The sequence below is a fragment of the Emydura macquarii genome, unplaced genomic scaffold (genome assembly GCF_026122565.2).
Source record: "Emydura macquarii macquarii isolate MOO-44397 ecotype Brisbane River unplaced genomic scaffold, CSIRO-AGI_Emac_v2 contig_1253, whole genome shotgun sequence".
In the NCBI taxonomy this organism is placed as follows: domain Eukaryota; kingdom Metazoa; phylum Chordata; order Testudines; family Chelidae; genus Emydura; species Emydura macquarii.
The window spans coordinates 99,384,028-99,408,785 of record NW_027131390.1 but is presented as its reverse complement, the minus strand read 5'-3'; the positions used below and the strand labels follow the sequence as shown (position 1 = coordinate 99,408,785).

At 41.9% G+C, this 24,758-nt stretch overlaps 1 protein-coding gene across 1 annotated transcript in view; it reads right to left on the bottom strand.

The window, feature by feature from the left end:
• Window positions 1-23,878, bottom strand: part of LOC137153803 (protein mono-ADP-ribosyltransferase PARP14-like) — a 41,030-nt gene extending 17,152 nt beyond the window's left edge. The window contains exons 1-11 of the mRNA XM_067549592.1: window positions 23,451-23,878; window positions 20,655-20,794; window positions 20,513-20,546; window positions 17,694-17,771; window positions 14,463-14,651; window positions 11,648-11,914; window positions 9,221-9,457; window positions 4,734-7,009; window positions 2,349-2,585; window positions 1,868-2,089; window positions 448-541 (exon numbers count right to left, since the gene is read on the bottom strand). Of these exons, the coding sequence (XP_067405693.1) occupies window positions 448-541; window positions 1,868-2,089; window positions 2,349-2,585; window positions 4,734-7,009; window positions 9,221-9,457; window positions 11,648-11,914; window positions 14,463-14,651; window positions 17,694-17,771; window positions 20,513-20,546; window positions 20,655-20,794; window positions 23,451-23,637 (3,961 nt within the window). The 5' untranslated portion in view covers window positions 23,638-23,878. The remainder of the gene's footprint in view (window positions 1-447; window positions 542-1,867; window positions 2,090-2,348; window positions 2,586-4,733; window positions 7,010-9,220; window positions 9,458-11,647; window positions 11,915-14,462; window positions 14,652-17,693; window positions 17,772-20,512; window positions 20,547-20,654; window positions 20,795-23,450) is intronic.
• Between the last annotated feature and the right edge of the window lie 880 nt (window positions 23,879-24,758).

Here is a 24,758-nt window from a genome sequence, read left to right as displayed (position 1 = left end):
GGGCCCACGGGTTGGGAACCTCTGATTTAGTTTCACATTTGTTTCTACTCAGTCTTTCTTTCTTGCAGAACTTCCACTGATTTTAAGAGGAGCAAGACTGGCTCCATGGGATATATGATCCATGCTTCACAGATGGTAGTAAAGTGTTTAACTGCTCAGAATCTTTGTTAGTTGGCACGGTGGTAAAAATACCTGTGCCCTGTCTACACTACACCTTCCACCACTGTTGATGACTGGTGGTGAATTATGGGCATGATTTTTACTAGTGTACACAAACCTATTGCTGGAAAGATTATTGTCACTTGCTGATTTTTTGATAACAGGATTATCACTGGGACTGACATGTTCACCAAACAAAAAAAATGTAGCTGAAAAAATTTAAAATTTTTACCTATCGCTAGAATATTTATTAAAAAAACGTACAAAACTTTAACAAAACAAACTTACCTGGACCTTGCTGGGCACTCTCTGGCACAGTCTTGAGCACTTTAACATTGGTAATATTTCCACTTGCCCTATTTTGCAGTTCATCTGAAAATGCCTAGAAAGAGGACCATAGTCACCCCCTGTAGTCATTTCTTTAGCGTTTTCTCAGTAGAAATATAGATTTGAAAAATTAAAATTAAATTAAAAATGTTTAGAAAAAAATTAAAGTGATGGACTGGATATTGCCAACTGAGCAATCCTATTTAAAACTGAATAGAATTATTTATAAAGAGGAATCAGAAAGGAACCATGATTCCTTCAAAATTATGAGAAACTGGCAAATTGCTTCAGGTTTAACACCCTTCAGGCCATGCAGTGAAAGTCTAATTTAGCATTTAAAAGGGTGCACAAACATAGTTTTTCTCTAACTTGAGTGATACCCCTCAGCTCCTGTCCACACACAAAATCCCTTCGCTCAAGTTTGGTGGTGCTGTTCACTCAGGTTGGATGTCCTGTCAGAGCATACAGGCGGCAGCTCAAGATAGCACAACTCGTCAGCTGCTAACACTATCACTGCATGGTGCTCGAGGCAGCACAACATGACTGCTCTCACTCAAGCTAAGTGAACTCGAGAGGAGTTAAGTGTAGATATTCAGTGAAGACACAGCCAGGGCGCAGAGGGAAAAAAGGGAATGCTATCTGAGGCTATGCATGAAAAGTCAGGACTCCATGGGCTAAGGAATATTTCAGTGTTAACATGTGCCAGATCCAGAAAATGGGGAAAAACAATTGTGCAGGAAAGGCGGGTGATTTTGTATGGAAGAATCAAGGGGCAGCTTTTCATTCTAGATGGAGTCCAATGGCAATTTAATCAGAGCAAGAGCAGCCATCACCTCACAAGATAGTGCTTGAATGTTATTATCAATCAAGATGGAAATGCCAAGGATACTTTCTTGGCTAGCATGATAATAAGCATGTTGACACCTGCCCACATCAGAAGAAACATAATTTAATGGCCTCCAAACCAAAGGGGAATTTGACACTGGACGATGACACAAGACATGCTGTTTTTGTTTCCAGTAGCGCTTGTCCTAATATGGCTCTGGTACCAGTGCAGCTCTACCAGTGACAGCAATGGTGGAAGCACAAAGTAAACTGGCAACCAGTGTTTCTGCCACTCTACTATTTAACTCTCAGTGGTAAAAAATGGCAGTGACTGGTTTACACTAGCACATCAACCACTGCTACCAGTACTGGAGCTGCACTGCTGCTAGACCAACAGTGCAAGGAGGGCTGACCATTCTTGATTTAGAGGCAGAAGGGAGAAAAGGATGAGACTTTAGGAAACTACTGACAAAACCAGTGTAATTTAGTTCTGGACCTGACAATCATTTCCTTAGCCCATGTGTAATGGAAAGCACAGTAATAGGATGCAAATTACCTGAATATTATCCGTATCATTTGGATGCAACAGAAAGTGAACTTCCTGAAGAGACTTCATATTTTTTTTACTACTGAATTTGAACACCTGGTCAAACATTAATTTAGCAACAACAGGTTTAGGAAACCCCAAATTCCCTGTCCCAATTGCTGGGAATGTGATCGACTTTAAAGACAGTTGCTCAGTGGTCTGAAGACATTCTGTGATGATGTCTCTTAGTAGCTGTGAATCACAACAAAGTTCACATTAGTACATGCAGTTTAATATTTTTTTCATAGTGACTTTTATATTGAAAATATCATAATTAAATATGGATTAATACAATATGAGTTTAGTTACATCAAAATTAACAGAGCTGACCCCTGGATTCCTAAGAAATGTTCCACTGCTTTCAGTGGAGAATTCACATTAAATCTACATTACTGCCAACTGAGAAACCCATTCAGTCAAATGAGAATTAGGAAAGTAAAAAGCCTTCTACCTTCTGTACAGATTCTGGCCCTTTATTCCATCCAGGAACAATGGCATGAAGCACAAAATGGCAGCTCAGATTACATCCATCTGTTCTAAACACAGACCCGTCATTAGCTACTTTTCCTAGGCCTTCTTCAGATAATTGTGCTTGGAGCATCGGACCTGCCTTGTTCAGCAAGGCTTTAGAGAGTGGACCTTTATCAAGTTGTAGATCTCGGGCCACGCTGTTCACGACAACGTCCGTCTGAAACAAAACCAAATATCTGTTGTAAAATTAAACTTGAAATGTGTCAGGCTAGGTCACTATCACAGCATCTGCAGATTTAAGAAATGAAATGAATTTTAAAAGTAGCAATCTGGAATAACGCAAATCTTTTGAACAAAATGGGCCAAGTTATACTTGGTTATATCTACATCATCCCACCAACTGTTGTGGGGTAGCTTGGGTGTAACAGAGTGAAATTTGTCCCTTATATTTTACATGGAATTACCAGAATCCTCTGTTCTTACCTTACTCTCTACATCCATTTGAAAAACCCCTATATGCGATTCTCCTGCAGGGGGATCACTTTCTCGTAATGGTAATTCCCCTATACCGCATCCCCATCAGCACAGTAAAACTGACATGATGCTACTACTGAGTTTCAGATGCCTTGTTGCTCTTGTTGACACCACTGCAAACTAGTATGAGTAAGAGCAACCTCATGAAAACTGCAGTTATGTGGAAAGGGAAGTGAACGAGTAGTTACAGAAAGAAAGAGGGGATAAAAGAGAAGGAATAAACTGAAGGAGAGGAGGAAGAGAGAGAAAGAGTGAATTTTATCATTCCCTAGGTCAGCATGGGTTATGAATGATGTGTTAACAGCACAGTCAATCCCAGAGAAGGAGAGCTGAACATCATGCTCTAGTAACCCTCTCTTGCCAACAGAGGGAGTTACATTTACAAGCTGTGGTAGCCACATTCAGCCAGCACTCAGAATGGACAGTTGGTTTGTTATCACGTGGGTCCTCTGAGTGGCACTAAAAGGGACAAAATAAGGACCCAGAAGATGCTCTCTGCCTCAAACCAAAAAGGCAGAGATTGCTGAATCAAACAGAGTGAGAGGAAGAGATGTACAGAACAAGGAGATGAAGACTGGACAGAAGCAAATGGTGGAGATGGAAGAGAAATGCATCAACTTGAAAACCACGGGGAAGAGAGAGACTTCAAGGAAAAAGAAGAGATAGTTAGAAAACAGAGAAGGAAATAAGTGACTTACTTAATTGGAGTTTTGGCTGTTGGCAATTAACAGCTACAAGAATTCAATGCTGATGGGATCTGAAAATTTGTAGGCAAAGTTGACACGCCATGCAATATGCAAGATTCATTTACTACAGGTACCAGAGATAATTAATCCTTCCCAGGTAAAAAACTGTTGAAAGATGTGATCCGCAGCAGCTAAAGCACCGCTAAAGCCTGGTCTATACAGCTGCGTTGGGTCGATGGGAGATACATAAGCTACGTACTGTAGAATGCGAATCTCCCGTCAGCTTACTAACTTTGACTTACTGCGGCATCTCCACTGGGCTGCATCGACGGGAGACAGCCTCCGGTCGACGCAGCCTTACGCTTTTCGCTCGGGTGGATTTATGGTGTCGACTGGAGAGCACTTCCCAGATTGATTGAGCAGGTCTCCACTGCTTGCTCAATCGATCCCGCAACATCGATCCGGGAGCGCCAACACTGCCACAACAATGTAGACATGCCCTAAGCCACTACAGTGGTGGGGGCCAGGTAAGCTGACAGATCGAAGACAGCACACTGTTACAGGCTCATATGCCACCATGGCCACGTTTCAATGAGATTTAAGGGTGCTCAGGATCAGGAATTTTATTTTTGCGTGTTTAAAGTTCTGCCACTTCCCCTCATGGAGATTATAGGCAGTTGCTACCCACTCCCCCTATAGACTAAGAAGTAGATATTCTCACACAGCTGGTGAGAGCACAGGAGTGCAAAGGTCATCTTGACAGCAGTAGCAGTCCTGGTTTCACAGTGGTTTCAGCTGATACCACAGTGTGAACTACAAACACAGGCAAAGCCATAAAGAAAGATGGACAAGAAACACGACTGTAAGGGCTTAATGTGACTCAATGAATACAGTTCAAAATACAAAATACAGTTAGTCTAATATATGGTTGCTCATCTCTATATATGCAGACTGCATGAAAAACTAAACTATTGGTTTACTTGTCTAACCTATACAATTGAGTTAAAATAATGAACTATGGTTGATATTAACATGTATGTTTCATTGTTAATTATAACTGAAAATTTAAGTGTCTTAATAGATTTTATAACTGAAAACAAAATGTACATCAAATTTGAGAACAGCTGATAATTTAAAATACCTACTGTAGCATTTTCAATGCCTCCTTTCTCCAGTATGATGCTCAATCCTTCATCCGTTGTTACCATCTGGAGACCCTTTCTGCTTTGAGCATTTCTACTTTCTCTGGACTCAAACCCTGCTTCAGACTGAGGTAATGAATTGTGTTGGATTGATTTGTGTCTAAACACATCTTTCAAGGCGTCAGTGAAAGCCTGAACTGTTTTCTCTGAAGAGTCCACGAGATGAATCTCTTTCAAGCAGCTGTCCCCTGGAGAATCTTCCAAGGTTTCCTTGATGGATGTTGCAATTGAGCGTGCACACAGTTTTAATGGGAATCCAAAAATCCCAGAGCTTATAGCAGGGATGGCTATGGAATGATGATTGTACGTTTCAGCCAGGTGTAGGCTTTCCTTTACTGCTCTTTTTAACAGGCGCACACACTTTTCTGCTTCATGATCCCTCCATCTGGGCCCAACAGCATGAATCACCTGTTTACACGGGAGGTTCCCAGCATCCGTAATAACGGCACGGCCAGACTGCAAAGGGCCTCGTCTCTGCACAATACGGTCACATTCTGTTTGTAGTTCTGGCCCTGCAGCTTTTAAAAGTGCCTCTGCCAGGCCCCCAATATGCTTTAAGTCCTCATTTGATGCATTCACCACAACGTCAGCTGGATGACTGCACAAATCACCATTATAAACTGCTACTACAACTCCATCTTGCAGGATCATTTTATAGTGGGGCTGGCCTTGTTTCTTATGCACATTGCTAACTTCACAATCTTCTCCATGTTCTTCTCCTTCTTCTTGCAGCCTGATCAGACAGTTAAATTGTTGTTTCACACCAGTAACATACAAGTGTTCTTGTTCTTTGAAAAACACCTTGGCTCCTGGTTTATCAATTACCACATTTTTTGAATGTAGTGAAGACAGAATTTGTTCAATTTTGGTGACCACCTGCAACACTTCCACTCTTGGTCCACTCACAGAAATACCTTTATGTTTGCCTTGCGTGCCAAATTCAATTTTCACATCTTTTTTTTTTAATTCAAGCCATATGCTGGACTTTTCCTTCTCCACAAACCTTACGACTGCCACAGACTTAGCTATGATGACTTTTTGTACCTGAGTGTGTCTATCTATAAAATCAAAAAGTTGCTGATAGGCTTCTGCTACTGCTCTGAAATAACCAGCAATGACTATCTGATTCTCCAACTCATCAATTATTATTTCCTTGGAACAGTTATGTGCCTTGTACAAATCGTTGGTGAGCTCCTTCCATTCTCTCTTTCTGAGGACTGACTTGTCCTCCACGTCAATGCATTTGTAAGTCAAATCCTTCTTCATTTCTTCTTCTGCTTCTAGAAGAACTCCAGGAGAACCTGCTATCAGTATTATGTTATCAGTGCCAAGTTCGTAAAAGGCATTAATTTGATTTGATGTAAATAAGCTCTGGGACAATGTTTCATTATCTACGTGTTGTAGGAATTGGAAAATGTAAGGATGGATATTGATTGATTTCTGTGCCATGCTGTGCACTTTTTCTAGTATGTCACTTTTGACTTTAAATACTTCTGCAGCCACTCCACGAAGATTAATACTCTTTGCCAATGCATCGTAAGATATCCTCAGGGATGGGTACTCCTTGTGAACATTCTCTTCTAGCCCAGTACTGCGTAACACTGTGTACTTTCCTGGATGAACTGAGACAGTTTGTTCTATGCTCTGCTTTTCTCTTTCTATTTCTTTCCTGGCATTTTCTATTATCTCCTTCAGTTCTTGCTCTGCGCCCCCCATAATCTCTGCATCACCTACTAAGACAACCATCTTCTTGGGAATGTCAGGTATAATCAAAACACCATCCTTTACCAAACTGTTTCTTGTGGCTTCCCACACCACTGAATTTATTGCACATTTAACAGCCTTGAACTTTGACATGACACATGAGAACTTTTTAGAAACATCTTCATTCCATGTCTTGATCACCCTGATCATAAATCTCTGTTTGGATAAAGCATTCGAGGGGCACAGTGTTATTGCTGGGTTTTCACACTTGGGTTGAGGCCATATTAGTTCACATTTGCAATCTGCCATTTCATGATTTATTTCTTGGATTAGCCTATTATCTCTCTGTAAAAACTGCCATATGTAAGGATCCAGGGACGTTATAACTGGTTCTGGCATCTTTATTTGTGGCCTTTCCTTTCCATATAGAGCTGTACCCAATAAGCTGTAGTATGGATACACAGAAATTGGTACTTTGTTGAGTGAATGCTGCTTTGCCAAGACAGTCTTTACATCTAAAAATAAAATTAAAAAAAAATTACCCAAGTCAAATCAATTAACTGTAATACTTTTAAGCTAAATATCCTAAGATTAATTTAGGATTTTTACTTACTAATTTAAGCTAATTACTATTATTTTAAGATAATTTTTAAAAGTTGCAATTCATGAATTACTGCTTTTTTTTTTTATTCTGTGAGGAGTGCTTTTTAGGTCGAATACTTTTTTAGGTTAAATAAGAACATTTCCAAGTCACTGACAAGTCACGTTTTTCCAAGTACTCACAGGTTTGTATATGCTGCACTTTAATATACATGCCACTGCATAAAAAGCCATCATACTAGACAGGACTACACTACAGGAATACTTACTTTTGCAATGATATGTATAAATCTGAGACACTCTGTCCAGAAAAAGAAAGCTATATTGTAAAGGTCTTTCTGCTTTTTTATGTACAGCATATTCATTGTGTGAACAATGGACGAGATTCTGATTATAACTGTATTATGTGATTATAACTCTATTACATGATTGCAGAGTCAGCCCGAATATCTTCTAGTCAGACTCCTAAGGAAAAATTTTGCTTGATGGTAATGGGATTTTAGGTGGATCTACAGAATTATAATGCACACAATGTTCCACACCGAAGTTTAATACAGACATTGGTGTGCTACACTTTTAACCTCTTGGTGCCAAATGCTGCTTGCCTTACCTATACACAGGCTTGGCAGCATTCAGTTATAATCGATAACTGTAGGTAAACATCTATTTCAGCTGACGCATTGAAATAAAAATTTAAAAAAAAAATCAATTGGTAACACTCGGTGTGCCTGCAGGGATCGGGTGTCACAGCCTACGGCAGTGCAGGGAGCCCTCTGCAGTTGTGCGGTCACAGGACTAAGGGAGCAGCTCCAATAACAGCGGAACTGCATGTACTCCCAGAGGGCTCGGAACAATGTAAGGAGGAGGACGAGCCCCCAGATATGGCGGAGGCCACCCCGCTGCTTAACAGTTCCTTGCAGGGGAGAGCTCCCACGCTCCTGGCTGGTGACTGAAAGAGCCAAATCTACCTATACAATTTAAGGGCAGATCCCCAGATGGAGTAAACAAATGGAGCTATGTTGATTTACCACAGCTGAGGATCTAGCCCTATATTGAAGTTACTGGAACTTCTTGCATGAGAGACTTTGCCCATAGTTGTTTATAGCTATAAAACAGAGCAACGCTTCCAAACATTTTAGGAGACTGGTTAAAATGTAACTGGGCTAAGATATATTATTTTAAAGGATCTGACATAATTATAGCCAAAATTAATATTGCGTCAGATTTAATTCAAATACTACTGTGGTGTCTACCCAAACTATTTTCAAACATACAGTACTAGTCATCTAGAACATCTTTAATCCTGGGTGTCTGGAGTTAGGCTCCTAAATCCACATTTAGGCAACTACATAAAAGATGTGAGAGCTCAAACTTTTGAAAATTTGGGGCCAGATTTTCCATTGCCTTTTTGGAGTCACTGAGGAGAAGTTCTCAGCTGGTGCAGAGCTGGTATACTGGCTTCTGCTCCACACTCCCCATTCTACACAGCACTCCAGCAAATCCGCAAGGCACCACTGCAGCTGATGTAACCTCAGGACTAAGGGAGCATAAAGGCTCAGGGCTGCTGTAATGAAGCTGGGAGCTGAACTGATCCCTTCTGGCCCCAGGAGTAGCCAAAGCAGAAATGTGGTGTAACACCATCTCTACCCACCAAACCACCCCTCAAATATACTGAATTCCAGACACATGCCCAGAAGGACTGAGCCTCTGAAAGAAATTCGGATACCACGGTGAGGAATGTAGACTAAATAGCTAGGTGTAAAGAAGAGGCTATCCAGGCTATTCCTAAGAAATGCTTGATGAAAATTCACCTCCAACTCATGTGGTATTGTTGTTGGCTTTGGAGTCCCTAGTGTAAGTAACAGAAAGGACCAAATCCTTGTGCAGCCTCAGAGACACTGCAGAGATCCTAACAGTGTAATAATCTGTCCATGGGAAACTAAGTACTTCATATTGATCATATAATATCCCATCCCAAATTTACATTTCTAATCTAAGTGTGTAACAACCTGCCAAATCACCAAACCAGCTGTGTTCTAGGGTAAGCTAGTCATTTCTTAAGAGTACATTCATTTTCATGCTGATATTTTAATTATAAGATGAAATAAATGACATTTATATATTACCTTCATGATCATGAAAAGTAATGATAGCTGAATTTTCTTCAGGTAACTGTTGCACGTCAGACACTTGTGCACCTCCATTTTTTCTACTTTCAAAGTAGACAGTTATATAGTCATTAGCTGTGTTAGGTGGTACATTTTCAGCCTTGATGCTTTTTGTCACTTCAAGAGACCGTGCTGTAATATTTTGTTGCTTCACTCTATGATTTTTGTTGAACTTTTCAATAAATTCCCTTATATCTACAAACAGAAAAGAAAAACATTCACCATGTAATGTTTACTATTATGATGTTAGAAAAACAGAAGAACTTAAGCAACAGGTGTATTGATCAAAATGTTCAATTATACATAATTAATCCTTACTAACCAGCCTTGCAAAATTCTACTTTCCCACTTGCCTGGGTGAGCGGTAACTCAGGCAACTAGTGTGATTTGGCTTTGGTATTTAGCATTCAACCCTTTGGGTACTTCCATGTCTTCATAAAGTTTAATTTTTTTTAAACGAGGACCACAGTATGTGACCATGGCTGTGGCAGGAGCAGCCAGAATCAGGAAAATGGAAAGAGATTCTGGATTTTTTTATGGTAGTAAATAACAGCTAAAAGTTGCAGGAGAAGAACAAAAAGTTAAAAGACAGTGCACAAGAGAAACAATGTTAAAAATACTAAGCCTTAAGGTGGCTCAGACTAAATAAGACTGTCACTTTAATAAGGATACATAAAAAACTCTAAGCACAAAACAGTTACACTTTATGTAAAAATTAATATAGCTAATATAATGTTATAAAAGTTAAACTATAAAAAGAATTTGCATTTTCCCATGAAATATTCAGTATATATTGTAAAAGGGGTAAACAAATGTAAATGAAACGTGCTACTTAATTAAATTCCTATGAGGGCTCCAAAAGAGCCAAAAATAGGTTATTTTTTCTTTTTCAGATCGCTGTGTTTTGGAAGCAGAAGTCGGAAGTAATCAGAACTCTGGTGGAAATTAATTGTGTCCCTCTTAAAACAGAGACCAGTCTCTAAACCGGCAATGGCTTTTTTGAATCCAAAAGCAAGTCAAAAAGCGGTTTGATGCAAATTACCTAGCTGACAGAGGAGGAAAAGACCTGCCCATATATGGCAGCACAATGGAATTACAAACGAATTACCTGAAGCCAAAAGGCTCAGATTTCAACCCTCCAGAAAAAGAAATGTGGGCAAAACAGTAAAGCCTGAAAATAAGGACGGTTGCCTGAAAATAAGAGGGACAGGTTAACCCCTACATGGGGGGAGGGGGTGGTGTTGTTTTGTGTATGCTCAGTGCTAAAAGCTGAAAACAGATACAAAAGGGGTCTGCTCCGATGCATGACACACCTACCTCTTTTAAGTCACCAAAACCACAAGAATAAAATTAAATTAAATTAAAAGCCTGTGCAAAGATTCCAAGAGGGTATTAGGATAGGAGTACCTAAACTAACCAGGTCACACCTTGAGCCCTTGGTAGGGTATAGATGGGCTGCCCTAGATTTTTGCGGGTAACAAGTGGATGAGTAGATTTTGTGCCTGGTCTTGTAAGGCTACAGTGGGAATCTGTAGCAGAGCCAGGATTACGAAATTTAGGCTTTCCTGACTTATAACTGATTTGTTAATAAGATCAAGTACAATTCTTGTTCAGGACAAATTTCACATGCACTTCGCACTGGTATGGAATATAAGGGAATGCCTGTAATCAGAATGTTCCCTATCATCCCTTACTGATGAGAAACACTGATGAAAATAAGAACGTATTATACAAAATAGGCTAAATTATTGCTCAAGAGAGTACACTATAACATGACTGCAACGTATTCATATGCTGCCACACTGAGAATAGATTCATATTGGTTTGAAAAAAAAAAAATCACCTTCTAAAGACCGTTGATTACGTAGACCAAATAATTTTCCCATTGAGGTCAATGGCAAAACTATCGCGGTGACTTTAATGGAACAAAGATTTGGCCCTTAATGAATATTTTATATCTGCTGGGTTAATAAACATGCACCATTCCACTAACAGTTTTGCTTAAAAACTGATGGCACCATATGGTCCATAATTATAGCTGACCAGGCACAAAATACTATTTTATATCATTTGCAAAGTTCATTGTATACACTGCTAGCTGCCCAGCACTCCTGTACACGGTAGTGTAATTTACAAATGACGGTAGTTACCCCTACACTTACCAAACACCCTAGATCTAATTCTCTTCTCACTTACACTGATTTTTACTCTGGTGTGAATCCATTGGAGTTACTCCTGATTTACATGATATACGTGAGATTGGAATAAGTGTGAAGCCTGTGCCAGAATAGGTTTCTCTATTTTCCAGATCAACTGAAGCGTTAGCTAAATCCCCCCTTTTAAAGCATCAAATGAAAAGAATACATTGTACACATTCCATCTTACCAATATCAGCGATAAGTGTAACTACAGCAGTATTTATTTCAGGTATCATTTCCACATTGAAGTCATTGTCTTCTTCTGATAAGCCACTGATGTTCTCTACCAGCATAATTAACATGCATTGTTTTGTAGTCTCTTGTACATTTTCAAGCACAATTAAGGATGAAGTTATTTGTGGGGGTTCTTGTATATTCTCCACTTGCCCTGGTTTCACATGGAGTGCAATTTTCTTTACTGAGTGATCCTTTTTCTGCAAGACTTCTTGCGCATCTAGTTCCAAAGAAACACAAATAAATGGAGATCTCTGTTAACTGTAGTTACTCAGAATGGAGCAATATGTTAAATTCTATATTAAGTTCTGATATACTTTAAAATCTTCTCTCAAGTGGATTCTTACTTTCTCTTGGCATGGGAAAGATGAAAACAAGACATATGATCAAAAGTTATGATCAAGTTAAAAGTTATTCTACAGCCCCATAAAGGAGCATCCAGAATATCCCAGTCTCTTTTTTAAGAAATGCAGTTACCAGTAGTGCTAAATGTTACCATGTTACTAGTGCCAATTAGTCCTTAAGTGACAAATACTTACTCTATATTAGACTTGAAATGACAACATTCAGTGAGAACAAAGCTGATTAATTTATTACTGAAATACAGTAATTTATGTAATAGGTATGTAGTTAGGACCCCATGTAACAAAGCACACAGGCACCATTAAAGTTAAGCAGGTTATTCAGGCTGGGATTTTCAAAGGAGTTGAAGGGAGTTAGGTGCCCAAATCCCACTGGAGTTTTAATGGGAAATGTGTTCCTAACTTCCCTAGATTCCTGTGAGAATACTAGCTGAATGCCTTGCTAGATCTGGGCCTGAATTTGACAATGCCACACTTACATATCATGTGTGTCTGAAATGTTCTCCATCATTGTTTTTACAACACCTAAAATGACTATTAGTAAGACTAGAGAAAACTTTTTTCTATGTTTTCATTCTGTTTATTTGTCAGCACTTTGTATATAGTCAGTTTTGTCACTTCCCCTGTATAGCAGCCAGTTTCTATGAATCCCTCACACAGCAACGAGAACAGAAAAGCATTTTAAAATAGATGAAAATGTGACTGTAAAACCACAGAAAAGGTCAGGGGAAACTTGGGGGGGGGGGAGGGGAGGGGGGGGGGAGGTAGGAACAGATATAACACTTGAGGCTACTTTAAACTCATTTTTAAACTGGTTAGATGGTGCCCCATAACCTGACACTGAACTATGTAGGCCAGCAAATGTTATCTAATAAAGTTGTTCATGATAGCCTCACACTTATGCCACATAAGGTTTCACTCACTGAATGTTCTATCCCTACCCTGCCCACTCCCCTCCCCACACACACATGGTCTCTTATCACATTCTGCTCGGTCAGCTCTCTTTTTGTCTCAGGCAACGGGGAGTATGTGTGTGGCCCAAAGGAAGACAGAGGAATGATGTGCCATATGTCTCAGTTTAACTAAGATCCTAGGGGAAAAAATCTGAAAAGCTGTCCCTAAATACTGTCAAATACTGCAAATATTAAATTTGTTAGTCTTTAAAGTGCCACAGAACTCTCGTGGTTTTTGCTGTAGACAGACTAACACGGCTACCCCTCTGGAACTGTCATTACAGTAATGGAAAAGTAGGACATACATTTTAAAGCTGCAGGTGAGAGACCTGAGATACACCAGGGGTCTATTTTCCACTAAAGGCCTGTGAGTTTCAACAGACCTTGGCTTCTGCACCCAGCTCAGCGATTCTGCAGAAACACAACTTCCAAGACGCATGCCAGCCATGGAGATTTAGGTACTTTATCTTAATCAGCCTCTGCCCTAAGCAGCAATTTGTCTTAAACAGGAGAGTCAAACAATGAGTTAGGAGATTCTAATTTATCTTGGAAGCCATATGGTATAGATGCTTTTGGGTTTCAGGCTCACAATTCAGGAAGGTACATAAAGACCTTTCTGAATGGGGGCCTAAATGCAAAAGAGGAGAAACAGACAAGGAGGTAATTTATTTGCTAATTGCAGATGAGGATGTAATTTACTTGCCTAGAATGATAACTTGGTTCCAAAACTATTTTGACTTTACTTTCTTTTTATTTCCACTGAGGTTCCATATTATCAGGTGAATAACTAACTACCACATCAATACAAAGCTAAGCTAACCTAATCTAAAAGAAAAGCCATCTGAATTTTATTTATGACTGTAACCCCTTTCATCTTCACTATCCCTATATCTTAGCTGCTGCCCTGTGCCTTGCATCCAGAACTTCCAGGAACTGCTCAGCCAACTGGTAAAGCTTTCCCGTGCACCTGGTGCCATTGCAAACTGCATATAAGAAGAAGAATTTCTGACAAACAGCAGTAATGTTTCTCTGGTTTTCACAATGGCATGAAACATGCTACCTTCTTTTCCTAACTTCCACAACTTGAAAAAAATGGGACTTGCATTGGCCAAAAGAAGAAATTACCTCTTATCTGCAGCCAGTTTTTGAGGCAGTTCCCTACTTGTTATTTTAGTCCTTAAACTGGAATAAGGCATACTGCCCCACCATGCACCTTACACAGTGGTTTCCATATATGAGATCAGCGTGGATCCAGTGATTTCTCCCTAAACCTATCCCAGTATTCTTTCCCTGTACTAGCATATTCATAGCTGACATGAAGCCCACATCTCCAGAGCACAGTGGGTACAGGTACAGTTATTCTGTTCAGACCCTGTCATCCAGGCATAACATGGAATTTCAAAGACCTACTACCAAAGAGGGCATATTTTTAAGAAGTATGTCTATAGCGTACCTTCAGCATTTTCAAAGGTGATGATTATTTGTTGATTATTTCTGACACAGGACTTGATGGGTCCCCCACCTGACCGCATTTTATTTTCAAAGTACATTTGCACAAGTTCATCATCAATTTCCTCCCCCGAGGCAGCTATAATTACTACAGTGGATTCCTCCGAGGATGTTGTCTCTTTTCCCAAATTCCCTGAAGAGGATGAAATCAAAGATCAGAAATCTCATGGCTTGAACAAAATTAAAAAGCAAAATGATCTTTTTACCTTTCTCAGCAATAATATCAAGTTTATCAGCACCAAAATGACAGAAGAAAGGGAAATGGAGAGCTATTTCTAAAATGACAATTTAAATTTGTTTCGCAAAATTATTTAAAAAAGCCAAATAATCTGAATGCATGCTAGTGAAAGGTTATGAATCAACAATCCTGGATACAATGCTTCCTTCACAAAACTGGAACAGCAGAGGGAATGGCTGTGCAGGCTTCTCCACAATGCCCAGTTTGGCTCATCCATGACAAAGAGGACCATCTGTAACACTTTGATTACACAAGGCATTTTCCTCTTACATTTCCCACTGTTGCCATCACCAGTGCAGCTTCACCAGTGACAGCAATGGTGGGACCTCTAATATAAACAGGGTACTGGTGTTTTAAATCCCCGTGTTGTCTACATCCATTTTGGGCAGTATAGGATAACAGAATGCTTGCAACATTGCTAAGAGTGGTGGAGATGCACTGTCAGTGGCAACAATGGGAAATTTGTGTAGACACAGCCAGTCAGAGAGAAAGTCAGTATTCAAGCCCATTCAATATTTGGCCTCTTCTGAGATTGTCAGTAAGGCTAGTGGTTCTGTGCTGTTGTGGCAAACTGGGAAAATATCTGGATTATTTCTTGCACGCACTGTAGTTGTAGCCGTGTCAGCTCCAGAATATTAGAGAGACAAGGCAGGTAAAGTAATATCTTTTATTGGACCAATTTCTGTGGGTGAGAGAGACAAGCTGTAAATTTGGGAGTTACTTTCCCAGACATGAAGAAAAGCTCTGTGTGGCTTGAAAGCATGTCTCTCTCACCAACAGAAGTTGGTCCAATAAAAGATATTACCGCACCCACTTTGTCTCTCTGGATTATTTCTTAGCAATATTTTGTATGACTTCGTTTCCCTTTTCAAATATATATTGCTGCCCGATTGAATGCATAGAATTAAATCAAAAGAGACTGTAAAGGATTTTGTTAAGGAACCCAAGAAAGGTAAAACAATGATACAGAGAAGTCAGCCTCAGGTAGGATCTTCAAAGGAATTAAGATAACAATGGTTAGGCGTCAAATGGTAGGAGAGCTCACCTGGCTCCCTACAGGCAAAGCCTGGGGTGAAAGGAGACCACGCCCCTCAAAGCTCCTTGCAGAAGGAGGGGGTTAGAGAGGTTAGCCAAGATGTGTCAGTAAAAAGGCTGACTGAGGCCTGCTCTGCCCTACAGAGTTAAGTCAATGCAAGGTGGCTTATATCGACTTCATTATGTCAGTGGCCATACTAGAATGCTGCTTCCGCCAAAGGAAATCCCCCCACTACACCGACTCCACCTTCACAACAGGCATAGTGCTTACGTTGATGTACTTAGGGTGACGCAGTGTCCATGTAGACACTGCGCTACCTACGTCACCTGTTGGCTGTCAGCCCTACTCACCCCCCACCTGCTGACAGACCGAGCTGTCAGACGGGCGCCAGCTCACAGCTGGGCCATCCTCACCCTGGCACTGAGAGCCCCATTGTCAGCCTGGTGCAGGCTCATAGCTGTCTCCCCTCTCCTGGTGCTTTGTGTGTGTGTGTCTGAGTGTGAGTGAGAGAGAGAGAGCGCGCCTAACCTGCTCTGACAACACAAAGGAGAGTTGCTGACTGCCTTCCTAAGCCTGAAGGCTGAAAAATGCATATCAATTACCCTAAAGTGCAAATAAACAACCCTAAAATATAGAAGATCCGCCCTTGGGAACAGACAAAGTACAGAAATAAGAGAATAGTCATACTTGCAATTAGGGGGTGATTAACAACCATACTGAACCTGGAGACAGCATGACACATAGACTTACATGAGAGTCAGCAAGTATAAAAGATGGGGTAAAAACATGGAACCTTTGGGTTCATTCTATGGTCGTCATCTTGGAGCATCAGATTCACGACTGACAGAGGCCCAGCTGCCTCTTCGTGCCCAGCCTAGTTGGCCACTAGGCTGGCTTGAGCAACGCATAAAAGGACTGGTAATTATATGACACCAGCTTGCAGAACTTCTTGGGTATGAATGTGTGTGTGAATGTGACTGCTTTTTTATATTCTTACATTTACAATAAACGTGGTATATTGCTTGTCCCCCTGAATAAGATCCTGCTAGTCTTTTCTTTTATAAGTATAACAACGAGCCCCGCATAGGGCTGCCAGGCTTCAGCTGTCAGTGTCCCATCATGCCCCACTTTAGTCGGCAGAAGCACCCCTGGTGAGGACGCGCACCACGGACAGAAGGAGCAAGTGTGGATGTGAACCATCACTTTATTTACTGCAGTGGCTGTACATCGACTTAAGTCAACTTTATTTTGTAGTGGAGACAAGCCCTAAGACAGGCTGCAAGCAGCGTAGGCTGGTTCTCACAACTCAGAGACGGGGGAATAAACCAGACCTGCCTGAGCTGTTGATAGAGAGGTTAATCTCAGGTAAGGGAATGTGCTTGCAGATGTCTTGGTTGAATCCACTTTTCTAAGTGCTGTGTCACTCTGGGCAAAAATAAATCACGCTTGGTTTTGAAGAAGTGATTTCTGTCTCTCTACGAATGTATGCCATCACAAGCTCCCAAAGCCAAACCTTTACAGGGTCCAATCCCACTTAGGCCTGCTGCATTAGTCATGGTTGATACACAAGGAGCTGTAACCCAGGCCCTGATTGGAGAGTGGGCAAACTGTGCAACTCCACTTTCAAAGAGGTGAAGGCTAAATGCTTGACACCTATGGGGGTATAGTCAGAGAGACTCCGAGAAGGGAAAGAGCAGGCAGCCTACCCAAGGACTGTGGCAACTTAAAACAGATAGTCTGTATTTTTTAGACTCGTGAAATTAAGTCTACATTGCATTAAACAAACACCACAAGCCATTTAATTTTCCATGAAGCTGTTATAGTTTAAATTTCCATGAAAACCATCAATTAATGCAAGAGCAGAATTTGTGATTGTCCTATTTAACAAGTTGCAGACACACCTGTCCTTTCTTCCTGCTCTTCAGACACGGAAATCCCATCATCAGAGCAGACTGGAAAAGATACATGGCTTTCAATAACTGAAAAAAAAAAAAATCCCAATAAGGCTCAATAAATGGGAGTGCTTGGTGCTTATTGAAAGTATTCCTTCAACTGCAAAGGTTTTAGAGTTCAGAATTAATCTAGTGTGATTGCTGTCTCCTTTGATAGCACTTACCTTAGAATTATACCTTGTGATATATCTTTTTATTTCAAACAAGGCATTATGTCACTCAAAAATACCACACGTCAAAAATTGTGATGCATCATATTAAAAACAAACTGGTGCACAGACAGCCTGTTAAACTGTATCCATCCACCTTATCAGAAACATGGCTATGAGCCCCTGCAATCTATTACAGCACTTTAAAGTGAATTCTTGCTCATGCAAAATGGATGCTGTTGAACAAAAGATCTGTCGGCCAGAATCTTTTTGTGATGAGAAGCCTCACTATGGACCCTGATCAATAATACAAATAAATAATAACAACATGGAAGGTAGAAAGTAAATGATGAAAGCTGCCAAACTGCATTTGTGGCCTGAAACTATGACCCCTTTCTTACATGAATAATCCTTACTTGCACAAGTAAGCACTTATCATATAGGAGTATGCAAGGCGGGGCCACAAGAGGCTAACTAATAGGAAGTGAGAGCCTTACCCTTCTCTTAGCTAAATATCCTGCAACAAAAACTGCATACCAAATGAGTTCTCAAGTCCTGCAGCACAAGAGGCTCCTTAATTTTCATTCAATTACTGGGGATTAATTAAGGAGCTTTATTTTATCAAATGGGAGGGTTGTTTTAAAGACCTCAATGTGGATTAAAGAAAAGGTGCTGTGGAATTACCTTTCTGGTTAGGCCAAGAAAAATGCAGATATGCACAGGATTGAAACAATCCTAAAAACCAAAGGTTTAAACAGATATTTCTGATGATTGTACAAGTCTTTAAGAGAGAATCCACCTCACAATCTGGCCCTGAAATGTTGCTGTGGTGATGTGTTTACAAGTCATGGACAGCTCACAAGGACTGAAGAGAGTTTCATATGTATGACTTCACACTGAGAACCTAGCCATATGGCCATTGATTACTGAAATTTTAGCTCATATCAAGCTATCATCATCCATTGGTAGTTTTCACTAAACAGTACTTTTAATAAACAATAGATCCTTTATGCATAAATTTGTTTTCTCTGGGACTCTCAGTAAATTCAGGTGTTGATGGGTGGAACTGACAAAGCAAACATCATTTTTAAAAATTTACCATGGGACACAGATATAAGGGATTAGTTGAAGAGTAGCATGTTAATTTTAATTTTAAGGCTAAACAATTTTGATAGTGTCCCTTTAAAGTGTCACTGTTTACTTTATCTTTCCATTATAAAATTTATAAAAATAAATTTAACTTCTGAACTGCATTAACAGCTTTGATATTGTTTCTCCAGGGCAACTGTTGTGTTGACAATGTTCCACTGATGTTTCACAGATGAGGATTGACTGTTAAACCCATTAAGAAGCACAGCTGGTGCCTGAAGGCACCTGGAACTTTCAGCAGCAATCATTGTGTGCAGTGGAGTTGTAGCCATGATGGCCCCAGGACATAGAGACAAGGTAGGTGAGGTCATATCTTTTATTCAATCAACTTCTTTTAGCCAGATAGACGAGCTTTCAAGCTATACAGAGCTTCAGGAAGAAGAGCGGTGTGTAGCTCCATAGCCTCTCTCTCTCTCTCACCAACAGAAGTGGGTCCAATAAAAGATGTGACCATACCCACCTTGTTGCCCAACTGCAATTAAACAGTTAAGGGAACAGGCTATGCTGCTGCAGTTCAGAGCTAATGATTAAAAACTGGGGGAGAAAAAGAGCTTTCACAAGAGTAACAAGTTTTCACCTCTAGTAAATGAAAAACAGCAACAAAAGAAGACAACTTTTCTTCAGGAATTAATGAGGAGGAGCAAAGCATTATGGGTTCTGATCCAGTAAAGCAACTGAGCATATGCTAAACTTTAAACACATGAATAATTCCCCTGAAGTCAATGATATTACTCACATTGCTAAAAGTTAAGCATGTACTTAAGTACTTTGCTGGACTGGGACATGGCATCTGAGCCAGAGAGGAGCCTAAAGCAGGAAATAATAAAATTCACTGATTACTCCAAAACACTCCTCCCTTCTAAGGGTTTGTCTGCACTGGAACTCAAGCTGTAAATTCTAGCTTGAGGAAACATACCCCTACTAGCTGTGATGGCACTAGCACACTAAAAATAGAAGTGTGTCCATAGTGACATAAGCAGCAGGAGGGATTAGCTGCCTGAGGTATGTACTTATGGTTTGGGATGGAATCATACGGATGGGTAGCCCCTCCTGCTGTAAGTGGCTACATATCTGGTTTTAGCAAGCTAGCTTGATCACTTTCCAGCTGTAATGTACTACACATACCCAAAATTAACGGCCTTTCTGAATAACTACGTTCAACCAGGCTGCAGAACCCAAATCTAGGTGGAAAAATCATATATTAGAATTTCTGTTGAATAAATCCCTACAGAGGTTGCAGTTCAGCTTTTCTGATTTTTTTATTGACTTCAATAGGTTCTAGATTGGGCCAAGAGTCAGGAGTCATTGCAGAAAGTTTTCTCTCCCTTAAAAGCAGTTTTTATCTTCCATACATCATTCCTCTACACAGAAAAAAAAAAAAAGCTTAATTTCTTACAAATAATATTCTAGTTTTTTTTACAAACACATTAAATAGTTCAGATTTGGTTTTTGGTTTGAACAAAAGCTTACCTGGTTCTTGGGGTTTGCTTCGTGTCTTGGATTCCTAAAACCAAAAGGACAATAAACCAATTAAAAACAGCATGTGACATTCCTGCTATTATTTCAAAGCTCTGGATGTTGCAAGATAGGATTCTGTTTCATATTTATTTACCTCTTTAGAAACCGGCACTTCCCTGGACACATCTTTTTTGGGTGCACCTGTTGTTTCAGGCTGCATGACAACCAGCTTTAATTTTCCTTTTTCTGCCCAGTCAAGTTCATGGGTCTTTTTGTTAAGAACTCGCTGCCTCACTAAAACACAAATAAAGAAAACTATTATAATCATGGTAGAAGGGATGTTAGTTGATAGGTCCATGCACCAAATACTGGGAAAACTACTCCTCTCTGCTGAGCAACGTTACTAAATCATACAACAAACTCCAACAATTAAATAAGAACATTTAAAAAAACAAGGCACTAGCCCGAAGGGCCTAACTTCATTCAATAAAACTTTTCTTCATTACCTCCCATTTCTTTTTCCTTGTTTGCATGTTGTCTAGTTAAGGCCTAATTCTGCTTCCATTGACTTCAGGGCAAGCAAGATCATGCCCTTAGGTTGCAAGCAGTTTGGGGAAGGGACCTTGTCATCACACCAGTCTTTAAAGCACCTCACGTAAGTAAGAGTCTGCATTATCAGAGCTTATGACTGTAACTTCTTCAGTGCAAGAAGTGTCTCTTACTATATATTCGTACATTATTCAGTGCAATGGAGTCCCAGTGTGACTGGTGTATCTATTATAATACTAATAAGACTACTGATGTGTGTAAAGTTAAGCATGAGCATAAATATTTGTGCTTTTAGGATGTTAAGTGGATCTGGTCAATGCATTACAAGGGAAAACCATCAGAGAATTTCCACTGTGCATAGCAACGTATCATGGCATCATTCAGAGCGCATTAGAGAATTAATCCATGCTTGATATTGGATACAGAATGTGCCATGAAGCCAGAACACATGTATTTCCCTGTACAGTGTTTTTGCATGACTGGCTCCATCTATCATTTGCTTACAAAACAAACAAAAGAAAGATCTGCTCAAAGTAAAGGTTAAATATGTGGCAGGATTGTGGTAGGGACAAATAAAAGGTTTTAATAAGAAGATGATATAAAAATAAGCACAGCCTTCAGGGGTAAAGTTCAAATATTACAAAAGAACATAAGGCATAAGCATCAGAAAGTCTGAGATTTACTCAATCTGGTGTGTGCAGGAAGAGAAGAGTGGGTACATACCTCCTCTCCATTCAGGAGATATGGCCCATCTATCATTAGCAAGTGTAAATTGTGCAGAGAAAATGTTTGTAATAAATAATAAGATATTACATTAACATAGCACTTTCATTTCATCGCAAGTGCTTTACAGAGTTAGTGGCAGAGACAGTCTGGCCCAAACATGGCCATGCAGGGAAGCGTGGTAGAAGGTTTACTACACACCTCTGTGCAACCCATCCAGTCCCTGAGTCAGGCATGTGGAGGCCAATACAACCTCCTGCTTGTGAGCAACTAGTTACAGAATGGTGGAGACAGACAGCGATGGGACGCAGAACTGTGGCTCCAACCCCCACAAAGTTTTGACAAGCAAAGCTGGGCTGATAACAGGGAAGCGAGTTTTGCCCTGTAAAAGGTTGCAGTAACTTTACTTTCCTCATCCTCCAGATCATAATTTCTTCCCAAGACTCCTCATGGGGCAACGTGCTTACACACTGCCCCTTACGCAGGACAGAAGCAAAGGCTCCTACCCCTTGTATATATGCAGGAAACATTTCACCCAGCACTGAAAGGCAGCCCCTCAGGGGGGACACTCAGGAACTGTTTAACAGAGCACAGCCAGACCACACAGGAGTTACAGGGACCCTACTGACTCCAACATCACACTTCTGTCTGACCTCTCCTCCCCTCCTAGTTACAAGTAACAAACGATGGGGGGTGAGAGGGGGAATTGTTCTCTTTCCTTCCCTGCTCAGCTTCTGCAGCACTGCCTAGAATCATTTTCACTTTCCTCTGCAGAGTCAGTCCCTTTCCCTGGTTCAGGGGGGGTATTTCCTACCAGAACTGGAGGGAGAAAAAATGGGAAGTTCTGATTCCAGGGGCACGAGGCCGGCAGGGATGAAACCTGCCAGGACTCGCAACCGGCTTTTGGAAAGTGACCGAGTTCACCCTGGTGGTATCTTTTTATAGACAGGAGCCGCCTATTCAATTGGAGCAGCACTTTTAGATACAGGCTCGCTTAGAATACACCTATTAGCAGGAGCAGCTGGGGGTGGGGGGTACGAGGGGTAGTACAGCCGCTCTCCCAGCCCAGGGCAAGTTTGGCAGAGATAAGGCTGGGCTGTTCCCCCCTCGTCTAGCTCTGAGGGCAGCTGCTCCACCAGCAGCAGAGAAGCAAGGCGGGGCAGGGCAATAACAACAAACGGGGGAGGGGGACCACCGCCCGGGGGAGGAGCAGGCAGGCAGGCAGGCGCGGCCAGGGCACCAGGCGAGGGGGGATGACTGGCCCCGGCCAGGCGGAGCGGGAAGGCGCCCAGCTCGCGGCAGGCGGGCAGGGGCACGGGGGTGGCACAGGGACAGGCCGGGCGCGAGGCCGAACTGCAGGGAAGCGCAGTGGGCGCGGCTGCGCGCGGCGGGAGACGCCTCCCGCCCAGTGGCTGGCCCAGCCGGGCTGCTAGCGCCGCGCCCATGGCGGCTCCGTGGGGGTGGGCTCTTCTCTTCCCGCCAGGCGTCAGCGGGGGCCCGACCCTCCCGCTGCGACCTTTCGGGCCCTGTCTCGGGGCTCGCCGCTGTGCGCCCCTCCCAAGTTGTGTAGCGCCCCCGCCTTCTCTCTAGCCCCCCACCGGGAAGGGGCCGGCGCCGCGCCCGCTCGTTACCCGCAGTGCAGCAGAGAGCGCGGCGCTCAGCCCGGCCCGGCCCTTACCTTCCTCCTGGGCGAAGCAAACCAGCAGCTGGCCCGGCCGCTCCCGCAGCTCGCACTCCCCCCCGCCCGACTTCCTCTGGCTCTGGAAGTAGCACTGGAGTTTGGTCTTCAGGCTCTTGGGGAGCCCCGAGCCCCCCCAGTCCCCGTCCACCAGCAGCGGGAAGGGGCACTTCGCCTCCCCGGCCATGACTCGGCGAGCTCCGCTCCCAGCGGCGCGGCCCGCCGGGTGAAGCAGGAATCGATCCGGCCCCTCACATGAAGTAAAACGCCCCGCAAGCACTGAGCGGGTTTCACTTTCATTTCTCAGAAATTAACTCTCCGCCTCCCCTGCAGGGCGGCTCCGAGAGAGGAAAGGAAACTGCGGCGGGGCCGGGCATTGGCTTTGTACTTACAAAGCAGTCCCCGCTTCCTTCCCAGATAAACCTCCCCTCCCCACCTGGGGTCATCACCCTGCAAATCTCCAGTCTCACCCCCGGGCATCTTCTCTGCTAGCGCAACCCTACGTGCAGCTGCACCGAAACAAATCGGGGACAATCCCCCGCAGGAGGAAACTGAGCTCGCAGTTCAGGGGCTAGAGCCTGGAGGAAATGGTTGTGGGACTGTCTGCTAGGAATACACTAATCCGTATATAAAATAATGAGAATCCAGGACTCTGTCGTTTTGAAGCCTAAAATTTTGGTTGAGTCAGGGGGAAGGGATGAAAACAGCCCCAAGCATGCTGGAGAGATCTTTTCCTTGAGACTATCACCAGGTTAGATCATCAGGGGGGATTCATGATCTGTTACTGGCCAATATTTAAGTTCTTAGCCATTTTCAACATTTTTTTTAACACTTTATGAATTACACCCCTCTGACAGCATGGGTTTTCACTCACCTTGTCTTTTATATCTTGCTGGATCCCCAGGAAAGGGAAATTCCACTCTAGAGTCTGGAAAGTCCTATCACTTCCCCCTATGAATAAAATGGGGGAAAGGTTAGGTTTGTTGGAAAGTTTTTAATTACAGCTGGCACTCCTGACTGGAAGCAGCCAGGGTGTGGGGAGTGTATATCATGTGTGAAGGTATGCAGAGTTGTTGTAGCTGTGTTGATCCCAAGATATCAGAGACATGGTAATGTGTGAAAGTGACAATGTGAAGGTCCAGTGCATGGCCAACCTAAGAAGAGGGAGATTACAAAACTGGCATAACTGGGAATTGCAGCCATCGGCATTTGCTGTGCCTTCTAGCCATACCACTTCCCTCTCTATTACCACAGCTAATATTTAATACATATTTTGTTGTAATTTTTTATTTCCCTCCTGTGACCCGT